The following is a 12,121-nucleotide window of genomic DNA, read 5'->3' on the forward strand; positions in this document are numbered from 1 at the left end:
GCAGGCTAACACTACCCATACACTTCCAGCGTTTGAGCTAAGCTAATTAGCGACTTTAGGTGGAGGCAGGCTAACACTACCCATACACTTCCAGCGTTTGAGCTAAGCTAATTAGCGACTTTAGGTGGAGGCAGGCTAACACTACCCATACACTTCCAGCGTTTGAGCTAAGCTAATTAGCGACTTTAGGTGGAGGCAGGCTAACACTACCCATACACTTCCAGCGTTTGAGCTAAGCTAATTAGTGACTTTAGGTGGAGGCAGGCTAACACTACCCATACACTTCCAGTGTTTGAGCTAAGCTAATTACGGGCGATACGGCTCTATCTCCATGGTTACTGCACGCACAGTGGAAAGGATGGTGTCTATCTGCTGGTCATGGACTCGGGAGTGATGCAAGACACAAAAAAAAAAAAAAATGTTAGCGTATCCCCTTTAACTCTGTCTCATCTTCCTTTAAACAGGAGCCAAGTTCAAGAAGTACATCGGCCACTCGGCCCACGTGACCAACGTGCGCTGGTCCAACGACCTGCAGTGGGTGGTCAGTACGGGCGGCGCCGACCACGCCGTCTTCCAGTGGCGCTTCCTGCCCGAGGGCGTCATGAACGGCGTCTTGGAGCCGCTCCTCCAAGGTATAAGACCAGGACCGATATTTATCCATAACTGTCAGTTGTCTTCTTTTTTAATCTACCTTAATGGGATAGTTCAACATTTTGTCAAATTGGCCCATTGCCATAATCCCTATAGTCATAGCAGTAGGTTCTTTGCCTTTAATTGTCGGTGCAAGCTGTTTTTAGAACGGCGGAGCAGAGCCGTGAGCTGCTCAGAGCTACGCTACAGAGGCTCATTATGGGATTTCTTGGTTTCCCTCATCAAACTCATCAAATACACAATCCAACAACTCCACAACGCTCTGGTGGACAAGTTGTGAGCTGCACATTCACCACGCTATGAGATAATAACACAACGTTACCACACAGAGTTGTTTTAGAGGGAAATACAGAGACTGTTGATGAACAACTGTCCCTGAAGGCAACGTGCATCAGCGGTTTTGCATGAATTTCCCTCTAAAAATAGCTTGCACCGACAATTAAAGGTAATGAACCTACTGCTATGACTATAGGGATTATAGCAATGGGCGAACTTGCCAAAATGTTGAACTATCCCTTTAAACTTTATCCATTGTTTCGGTTACACCCCGCCTTTCCGAAGCCCCGCCTTTCCGACAATAGACTTCCATTCATCGTAATAGCGGGGTTTTCTATTTTTTCTAAAGACCCCGCTATTCCGAAAAGGCTATTGGGGGAAACCCCCAGTGCGCAGTGCGCATTGATCCTTTTTTCCTTTTTGGGGTCGAAACGGATCATGTGCATAATTAACTGCAAAACAAGCAAATACTTCATATTAATATAATGTTCATTCTGCTTCTGGCCTGTCTAGCCTCTACCTGGTCTTTTTACTAAACTTAACCAACTCCTTTCTTCATTGCCTAAGCCCAACCAAAGCATCTCCCTCAGTCAGCTGTCAGTGCGAGCGGCGGCTGCAGCAGCCTCGCGCCCGTGTGAGCTCAAGCTGGGTTCAGCCGCGCTCGAGCGGAGCAGGGGGGGAGAAAAAAGTGTATTTCTATTACTATGTGGAGATCTCCAACAACGGAGTCTGGGAGAAAGCAAGTGGGACAGATCTGCCCAGTCCCTGAGCAGCACGTTTCACAGACAAGCTGCAACACAGAGTGTAAACAACATCACGCGGTTCAGCACCTTGGACAGCTGTGGGGGGGGTCGGAGTAGCGGTGTTTCGAAGTGGGGGTATTTCGGAACAGCGGGGTGTTGAAGTGGAGGGGTGTCGGAATGGAGAGCTGTCCCCCATTGTTTCCTGTAAAACTCTCTCCACAAACCCTAAATCTATCTATCTATCTATCTATCTATCTATCTATCTATCTATCTATCTATCTATCTCTCTATCTCTCTCTCTCTCTCTCTCTCTCTCTCTCTCTCTATCTATCTATCTATCTATCTATCTATCTATCTATCTATCTATCTATCTATCTATCTATCTATCTATCTATCTATCTATCTATCTATCTATCTATCTATCTATCTATCTATCTATCTATCTAAATAATGGCGGCTAACGGCTAACGTGCTGTTGATGGCGTTGTGTCTCAGAGGGCTACGCCGACTCCAACAGCGGGGAGTCGGACTCGGACGTGTCGGACGTCCCTGAGCTGGACTCGGACATCGAACAGGAAGCTCAGACCAACTACGAACGCCAGGTCTGTACACAATAGAATAGAATAGAACAGAATAGAATAGAATAGAATAGAAATACTTTATTTAATCCCCGAGGGGAAATTTAAAATGTCCCAGAGCAGCAGCAATAGACAATACAGACAACAACACAGATCACAACACTGAGTAAAAATACATGAAGACATAAAAACACATAGTGTATTAAAACACAGAATAAAAAAGAAATGAATATATGAATAAGAGATGCGTGTAGAAGGTTAAAAAGTTAAGAAGTTAGAGAAGTGCTGGGTCCAGGATGCTTATGGTGACTGCATTAATTAGTCAGATTGAGGAGTTGTACAGCTGTATTGCAGTTTGTCCTAGAACTCTGTAGAAAGAAATAGTTTAGGCCAAATGCTGGAAATTTGAGGTCTGCTTTTTGAAAAATGTCCAATCCCTTGTGAAAACACTCCTTCAGTCATGAGAATGAACTGTTTTGGTGCTTGAAATAGGATATGAATACAGTAATAGATACGTGTAGAAAACAAGTCTAAAATGACATTTTGTCAGATCGCTTTTTGAGCACAAATGTTGTCATTCTGCCGTTCTATTTTCACCAAATGTCTCAAATGTGAGATAAAAGAAGCTGAATATTGACTTCACATTACATATAAAGCTCATAGCTGCACGTGCAGACCTCAGGATGTTTAAATGACTTGATGAACCCCGGTACCTTTCTGATCATGTGGCCCCCCACCTAACGGCTGTGGCCCTAAACAACCACATAGAGTGTTTATGCCAGCAGCCGGCCCTGGACTCACCTGTGTGTGTGTGTGTGTCTCTGTGTGTCTCTGTGTGTCTGTGTGTGTGTGTGTGTGTGTGTGTGTGTGTGTGTCTGTGTGTGTGTGTGTGTCTGTGTGTGTGTGTACAGGTGTACAAGGAGGATCTGCCTCAGCTCAGGAAGAAGCTGACCGGTTCTCTGAAGAGGCAGAAAGCTCCGGAGGAAGGTCTCCGCCTGCAGTTTGTTCACGGGTACAAACTCTACTACACCCTCACTGAAACCCTGGCTGTGTCTGAAACCCCCTCTACTCTCTATATAGAGACCAGGCCATGTTGTTGTAGTGGTGTTAATGTTAAGGGATAGTATCATTTTTTTAAAGTGTGGTTGTATGATCTCCAAATAGCCCCTAAGTACTTTAATTGCAGTAGAAGACTCTCTGCACTCCTCCCGTTAGCAACGCCAGCCCATAATAGCCCTGCCCAGAGATTTACAACATACAGTGTTGTGAACAGACCCAAAGAAACGGCCTATTTTCACGGCCTAAAAGAGGTTTTACCTGAAAAAAAAACAAAACACAGTTCCATTGTTCACTATAATATAATTTTTCCAGCCCTTCAAAGTGCAGGAAAAACACAGTTTTTATTTGGCGATGCTAATTTCTGTTAGCCCATCTATGGGGTTTTACATTATACGTTAGCATTAAGCTAGCGGACTTTAGGTTACACCCCGCCTTTCCGAAAATAGATTTCCATTCTTCATAATAGCTGGGTTTTCTATTTTTTCTGAAGACCCCGCTATTCCAAAAAGGCTATTGGGGAAAACCCTCCATTCCAAAATGTATATGCTTGTGACACTGGCTGTGTGTGTTGTGAACGTTGTTTCAAACTATGTGGGTTTGATTGAACATCTTTGATGCTTAAATATATATATTACAGCTTAATATATTGCTTTACTCCTCTTTTATTTTATGTATGCTATTTTTTATGCAGCTTTACTGGCTGTCGGTTGCCGCGATGCTAATTAGCCCGTTAGCCCGTCTATGGTGTTTTACATTATACGTTAGCATTAAGCTAGCGGACGTTATGCTTAGCTGTGACACTGGCTGTGTGTGTTTTGAACGTTGTTTCAAACTATGTGGGTTTGATTGAACATCTTTGATGCTTAAATATATACTGTATTATATTGAGTCTTATTGTGGCGGGTGTGTTTCCTGTTTCCTGTTTCCTGTTCCCTGCAGCTACCGCGGCTTCGACTGCAGGAACAACCTGTTCTACAGCCAGACGGGCGAGGTGGTTTACCACGTGGCCGCCGTCGCCATCGTCTACAACCGGCTGCAGCACAGCCAGAGGTTTTACCTGGGCCACGACGACGACATCCTCAGCCTCACCGTGCATCCGCTCAAAGACTACGTGGCCTCGGCACAGGTGCTGCTGTTACCTAGCAACCAGCGGTGTAGTCTAATGTGTTGTAGTGGGTAAACTGCTGTTACCTAGCAACCAGTGGTGTAGTCCAGAGCGATAGATATAACAGAGTGGCGACACTCCCATAGGACTGCGTTGTAAAAAATGTAGCCCGTCTATGAGGTTTTGCATTATACATTAGCATTAAGCTAGCGGGCTTTATATTTAGGTGATACTGACTGTGTGTGTGTTTTGAACGTTGTTTCAAACTATGTGGGTTTGATTGAACATCTTTTATGCTTAAATATATATATTCCCGCTTAATATATTGCTTTACTCCTCTTCTTATGCCATTTTTACTGTAGGGCAGGCTAATCTTCACTTTAGAGTGACAAATAAAACCTTGAAGCAAGAAGATTTTGCCTTTTGTTTGAAAACTTACATTGATGTACATACAGTAATTCTACAGTGGGTAAACTGCTGTTACCTAGCAACCAGCGGTGTAGTCTAATGTGTTGTAGTGGGTAAACTGCTGTTACCTAGCAACCAGCGGTGTAGTCTAATGTGTTGTAGTGGGTAAACTGCTGTTACCTAGCAACCAGCGGTGTAGTCTAATGTGTTGTAGTGGGTAAACTGCTGTTACCTAGCAACCAGCGGCGTAGTCTAATGTGTTGTAGTGGGTAAACTGCTGTTACCTAGCAACCAGCGGTGTAGTCTAATGTGTTGTAGTGGGTAAACTGCTGTTACCTAGCAACCAGCGGTGTAGTCTAATGTGTTGTAGTGGGTAAACTGCTGTTACCTAGCAACCAGTGGTGTAGTCTAATGTGTTGTAGTGGGTAAACTGCTGTTACCTAGCAACCAGCGGTGTAGTCTAATGTGTTGTAGTGGGTAAACTGCTGTTACCTAGCAACCAGCGGTGTAGTCTAATGTGTTGTAGTGGGTAAACTGCTGTTACCTAGCAACCAGTGGTGTAGTCTAATGTGTTGTAGTGGGTAAACTGCTGTTACCTAGCAACCAGCGGTGTAGTCTAATGTGTTGTAGTGGGTAAACTGCTTTCTAGGTGGTAAACTGTTCATACTTGTATCACATAGACGCTGCTTCTCTAACTGTTTTATATCAAGGACCTAGACCACGGACCCCCATTGGACAACACACCAGAAATACACAAACTATCAATGTACCTTTAAATTAGGCGTACATTTTTGAAAGATTATAGAGAAATTTCTGGGGAAAAAAAGTGGTGCAATTTCTCCCAAAAAGTTGAAACATTTCTAGAAAAAAGTGGTAAAAATTCTCACAAAAAATAAACTAAAAAGTTTTAAAATTTTTAGAAAAAAGTGAGTACAATTAGTACAAAAAGGAGTAAAATTTCTTTAAAAAAAACAGTAAAAAGTAGAACAGAAAAATTGAGAAGAAACTGGTTAAATTTCTCAAAAAAATTGTAGGAAAAAGTGGTAAAATTTTGCAATTTTTTTTTCTTTTAGAAAGATCTGGTAAGAATCTAAGAAAGTGGTACAATTTCTGAAATTTCAAAAAAATTTAATTAAATTAAAAAAAGCTCTAAAAATTTTAGAAGAAACTGGTAAAATTTCTCAAAGAAATTCTAGGAAAAGTGGTCAAATTAAAAAAAAAAATCAAACAATAATAAAAAAAAAAGTGGTAAAAGTAAAAATAGTATAAAGTAAATAGTAAAAAGTTTTTTTATATTTTTCAAAATATTATAGAAAAATGTAGTAAAATTTCTCAAAAAAAGAGGAGGGGGGGCAAACAATAATACAAAAAGGGGTAAAATTTCTTTTAAAAAATAGTAAAAAAGTAGAACAGAAAAACTGAGAAGAAACTGGTAAAATTTCTCAAAAAATTTTTAAGAAAAAGTGGTAAAATTTCCAGAAAAAGCCGGGATGTGATTGGCTGTGTGTGTGTCCAGGTGGGAAGAGACCCGGCGGTCCACGTCTGGGACATCCAGACCCTGAAGTGTCTGTCGCTGCTGAAGGGACATCACAGCAGAGGAGTGTGTGCTCTGGAGTTCACAGGTAGGCTACACACACTACACACCGCGCCGTTTGGCTTCCCAACGTTGTTGTTGTTGTTTAAAGGGCTATTACACCCAAAACCCTCAATCATCACTTCATCAGCAGTGAAGCTGTTTGTCATCACTGATGCACCAGTTTATATCCAGATATCACCATGTCATCATTCCTTATCCCTATCTCACTATTCCTTATCCCTATATTTCCATTCATTATCCCTATCTCACCATTCATTATCCCTGTCACCATTAATAATGATAATAATGAATTTTATTTGTAATGCACTTTATATTGAGCAAACAATCTCAAAGTGCTACATAAAAAAAAGAAGAAAAAAGTTAAAATTTGGAGAGAGAACGTCTTCCCAAAGGAAACAACTCATTATCCCTATCTCACTATTCCTTATCCCTATATTACCATTCATTATCCCTATGTCACTATTCCTTATCCCTATATTACCATTCATCATCCCTATGTCACTATTCCTTATCCCTATATTACCATTCATCATCCCTATGTCACTATTCCTTATCCCTATATTACCATTCATCATCCCTATATTACCATATTACCATTCATTATCCAAGTGTCATCATTCCTTATTCCTATGTCACCATTCATTATCCCTATATCACCATTCATTATCCCTATATCACCATTCATTATCCCTGTCACCATTCATTATCCATGTCACCATTCATTATCCTTGTCACCATTCATTATCCCTATATCACCATTCATTATCCCTATATGATTCCTGAAGCACCATTTGGAATCCCTAAAAGTCCTGTCAGTGTAGCCCGTGTAGAGTGTGTGTTGAGCTGCTGAGTTGTGTCTCAACGTGTCTTGTCTCCTCAGTCTGAGAGACGTCTCCTAGGCGGGTGCATATATGAAAAAAAAAACACCTAACCCCAAAAAAATTCTAACAAAAGGTTTCTCTTTATCACTTACAATAAGACAAATATTTTGGCGATATTTGAATTTTTAGGGCTGGTGACAGTATTTTCTCATTTACAGAGTGATAAAAAGAGATATCCAAAATCTCTTCTGTAAAAACTTCTGACTCTAATATGACAACAAAATAAAACAAGAATTTTGAAAGTGGCTTTATCCATTGTTCAGATTTCGGTTCTGGAAAGGTATGCAAATTAGCGCATATTTAATGAGATATTGCCTAATTTACATGTTTAAAAATACTATTTGACAAAACTTGTAATACAAAAAATATTTGTCTTAATGTAAGTGATATACTTGGGAAGTTTCATGGTGATATCTGTTAGTTAAAAATTTTACCCTATTCACCTGTGGTGTCTCCCCAGGCTTCCTATCCATATTGGACGCCATCTTGAAAATAACACCTTTCTAGTGGTCAAATTTTGGTAAACTTTTAGTATGTTGTTAAGGACATCTAATACTATAAAAAAACAGCTGAGAAACCTTTTGTTAGAATTTTTTTGGGGTCAAGTCATATTTGCACCTGACTATCCTGTCTCCTGTCTCTGACTCATGTATCTCTGTGTCTCTGTGTCTCCGCGTCTCAGCCGATGGGAAGAGTTTGGTTTCGGTGGGAATCGATGATTTTCACTCCATTGTAATCTGGGACTGGAAGAAAGGAGAGAGACTGGCCAAGGCCAGGTACACACACAGCTGAGTACAACCTGACCATGTACACACCTGACCCACAGGTGTGGCGGTGCGTATGTGCAGGTATACAGACAGAGATACACCTGGCAGACTGCACTCAGGGCACGTTATGTGTTACTGGTCCCTGACTGCAGTCTTGAAGGCACAGCCTCCCCACAGAAACATGCTGGCTCTGCACCCAACCACCTGACAGACAAGACTCAGGGAACCAATGACACAGCAACATCGCCACAGGAAGTGAAGCGTAACATTATAACAGCTCAGCGTTGTTATAGTTAAAGGGATAGTTCAACATTTAGTCAAATTGGCCCATTGCCATAATCCCTATAGTCATAGCAGTAGGTTCGGTACCTTTAATTGTCGGTGCAAGCTGTTTTTAGAACGGCGGAGCAGAGCCGTGAGCTGCTCAGAGCTACGCTACGGAGGCTCATTATGGGATTTCTTGGTTTCCCTCATCAAACTCATCAAATACACAATCCAACAACTCCACAACGCTCTGGTGGACAAGTTGTCAGCTGCACATTCACCACGCTATGAGATAATAACACAACGTTACCACACAGAGTTGTTTTAGAGGGAAATTCATGCAAAACCGCTGATGCACGTTGCCTTCAGGGACAGTTTTTCATCAACAGTCTCTGTATTTCCCTCTACAACAACTCTGTGTGGTAACGTTGTGTTATTATCTCATAGCGTGGTGAATGTGCAGCTCACAACTTGTCCACCAGAGCGTTGTGGAGTTGTTGGATTGTGTATTTGATGAGTTTGATGAGGGAAACCAAGAAATCCCATAATGAGCCTCCGTAGCGTAGCTCTGAGCAGCTCACGGCTCTGCTCCGCCGTTCTAAAAACAGCTTGCACCGACAATTAAAGGTAACGAACCTACTGCTATGACTATAGGGATTATAGATGGTGATGGTCCAATTTGCCAAAACGTTGAACTATCCCTTTAACTTATCATTATTCTTTTTCACATTATGATTAAAAACACCACACACAATCTTGAACAACTATATTCGATACTACTTTCACTTTCTCAAATATAAATCAAGTTAAGATAAAATGCAGCACATAGAAATATCTGAGCTGGAGCATCTTGATCGACCGTCGCGACGTGATCGCGGGGTCGCAAGAAGTTTGTGATGTCATGAGCCTAAAAAGGTTGGGAGCCAGTTGGTTAAGTTCTTCACTTTGATCTCAGCTACACGTCTGTGAAGTCTCAGGATTGTATATTTTGTACAGTTGTGATGTCATCAAGTTGACACCTGTGGTGTATTGATGTGTTGATGAAAAGAAGGGATCACCGCCGACACGTCTTCACTTGCATTCAAAAAAGGAGTTTATTAACAACAAGAAGAACAGTGTACAGAAAATGCCGAATCCCGGAGCATCTCTGGTGCCAATGTGAGATCTCTCTCTCTACGGCTCAAAACCACAACCTTATCTATGCTTTCTAACTGCAAAACTCCACCTTCTCCCAACATAAGGATATAGCTTATATACCATATTAGGCACATTAACATGAGCAATCCATGTTTCCTGTAAATCTAATCAATTCCTGTAACTGTTTAACATACACAATTCATGTTCTATGTCCATGAACATGAGGCAGGATCTAGCCTACACTGCAAAAACTCAAAATCTTTCCAAGAATATTTGTCTTATTTCTAGTCAAAATGTCTCATTTTTAGTCAAAACTAATCTCATTATACTTAAAATAAGACTCATCACCTAAAAATGAACTTGTTTTTAGATCATTTTCACTTGTTTCAAACAAATTTTCACTTGAAATAAGTAGAAAAATCTGCCAGTGGAGCAAGTTTTTCTTTCTTACTATTTCGAGCACAAAAAAACTTGCTTTCACTGGCAGATTTTTCTACTTATTTCCAAATAAAAATGTGTTTGAAACAAGTGAAAATGATCTAAAAACAAGTAAATTTTTAGGTGATGAGTCTTATTTTAAGTATAATTATATTTTATTATTTTTTGACTAGAAATGAGAAATTTTGACTAGAAATAAGACAAATATTCTTGGTAAGATAGCCTATTTGAGTTTTTGCAGTGTATATAATTTTACGACCTTGCATCCATCCTCCAGACGAGGCTAATCAACTTAGTTAAGACTCTCACAGGAAAAATGTGAGTAACAGGAAACACATTCTCCCAGGGTAGCTACATTTCACAAGGGTCACTCTTCTCTGTCTCATCTATTACTGTTACTAATGCAACATCTTTATATATCTGTAAATGTATGTGCGTCTTTCTCCCTTATAACATCTGCCTTCGATTCGTTTACTTCTAAGCAAAACATGTCCATGAAGCAGAGCACCGATTCACACTTTCCTTCAGTTCCAAAAAAGGGCACGTATACAAAGAAGAACACAATACATGATGTTAAAGGACAATTCCAGGCAAATTCAACTCAGGGCTGTATGTTCCTAACATTTTAGGTCTAAAAGAAGGAATCTGAAGGTTTTCAGTTTAATGTCTCCTGTTTTGCGGTGGTTGTGTCTGTCCCCGCGTCGCCACGGCAGCGATGAATGGGAGCGGATTGAAGTTCTGCTGCTTAGGCTGTTTCCATCCCTCAAAGCCACAGACAGCGTCAGATGGAGACTCAAACATGCAGCCAGAAGTTTATTTACTTCAACAAGCCGACATGTTTGTAAAACTAGATCTGATTCAAAGTCTGGCGGAGTCGAGACCCAAGTTGACGCTCGGTGTGTTCAGGTGCAGTGGGAAGCTCCCGTTTGTGTCATAAACACAGGAATATCAACTCTTGACTTGCTTCAAGTCTACATGTTTTTCCACAGACAGCATCAAATGGCGACTCAAACATGCGCCGAGAAGTTTTATTACTTGAAGCAAGTAAAGAGTTGGTATTCCTGTGTTTCTGACACAAACAGGAGCTTCCCACTGCACCTGAACACACCGAGCGTCAACTTGGGTCTCGCAAACATGTCGGCTTGTTGAAGTAAATAAACTTCTGGGTGCATGTTTGAGTCTCCATCTGACGCTGTCTGTGGCTTTGAGGGATGGAAACAACCTAAGCAGCAGAACTTCAATCCGCTCCCATTCATCGTTGCCGTGGCGATGCGGGGACAGACCATAACTACCGCAAAACAGGAGACATTACACTGAAAACCTTCAGATTCCTTCTGTTAGACCTAAAATGTTAGGAACATACAGTCCCCAGTTGAATTTGCCCGGAATTGTCCTTTAAAGCACATAGTTGAGGTGGGTAATCCGGTCGGTCAGACTCGGCCTCCTCTCGGCAGACGGGGAGGGAGGTGTAGTGACGCTCTCTGTCCTCTAGGGGGCACAAGGAGAAGATCTTCGTGGTGAGGAGTAACCCCTTCAGGATGGACAAGCTCGTCACCGTGGGGATGAAGCACATCAAGTTCTGGCAGCACTCAGGTGAAGCCCGACGCCGCACCGCACGCCGTCAACAGTATCTGAGACCTCACAGTCAGACCCCTTAATGCCTCCTAGTGGTTGACATGTACAACTGCAACTGCACAGTTTTTTGACAGGGCAAAATCCAGATAAAACACCAAGATCTAATTGTTTATGAAGCTTGGAACACTTTTAAACTTTTTTTAATAACCTGTAATGAAATAAAATGCTTTTACATGTTCTATTGAATGGGTTTACTATTGGTTTTGTTGCTAATGGATACAGATATAAAATATGGACAATATGGATGACAGTAGGAAACGTGAGTGTCGAACGTCCAAATTTGACGAACCGGGAAGAGGAGCTTCGAGAAGCTTCCACTACAAACAAGCTTGAAATATAGACTTATTTAAAGGGATAGTTCAACATTTTGGCAAATTGGCCCATTGCCATAATCGCTATAGTCATAGCAGTAGGTTCGTTAACTTTATTTGTAGGTGTAAGCTATTTTTAGAACGGCGGAGCGAAGCGGCAGGCTGCTCAGGGCTATGCTATGGACGCTAAGGGAATTTCTTGGTTTCCCTCATCAAACTCAGCAAATACAAAATCCCAAAACTCCAAAACGCTCTCATGGACAAGTTGTGA

At 41.3% G+C, this 12,121-nt stretch overlaps 1 protein-coding gene across 2 annotated transcripts in view; it reads left to right on the plus strand.

The window, feature by feature from the left end:
* LOC146992623 (echinoderm microtubule-associated protein-like 6) overlaps positions 1–12,121 on the plus strand; it is a 78,461-nt gene that overhangs the window by 22,602 nt on the left and 43,738 nt on the right. For both annotated transcript variants that reach the window (XM_085787753.1, XM_085787761.1), the window contains exons 11-17: positions 465–632; positions 2,166–2,272; positions 3,160–3,260; positions 4,247–4,433; positions 6,337–6,442; positions 7,981–8,074; positions 11,397–11,497. In XM_085787753.1, coding sequence (XP_085643879.1) covers positions 465–632; positions 2,166–2,272; positions 3,160–3,260; positions 4,247–4,433; positions 6,337–6,442; positions 7,981–8,074; positions 11,397–11,497 — 864 coding nt within the window. The remainder of the gene's footprint in view (positions 1–464; positions 633–2,165; positions 2,273–3,159; positions 3,261–4,246; positions 4,434–6,336; positions 6,443–7,980; positions 8,075–11,396; positions 11,498–12,121) is intronic.

The sequence above is a fragment of the Trachurus japonicus genome, chromosome 1 (assembly GCF_045865225.1).
Source record: "Trachurus japonicus isolate A0001 chromosome 1, Traja_1.0".
NCBI lineage: Eukaryota > Metazoa > Chordata > Actinopteri > Carangiformes > Carangidae > Trachurus > Trachurus japonicus.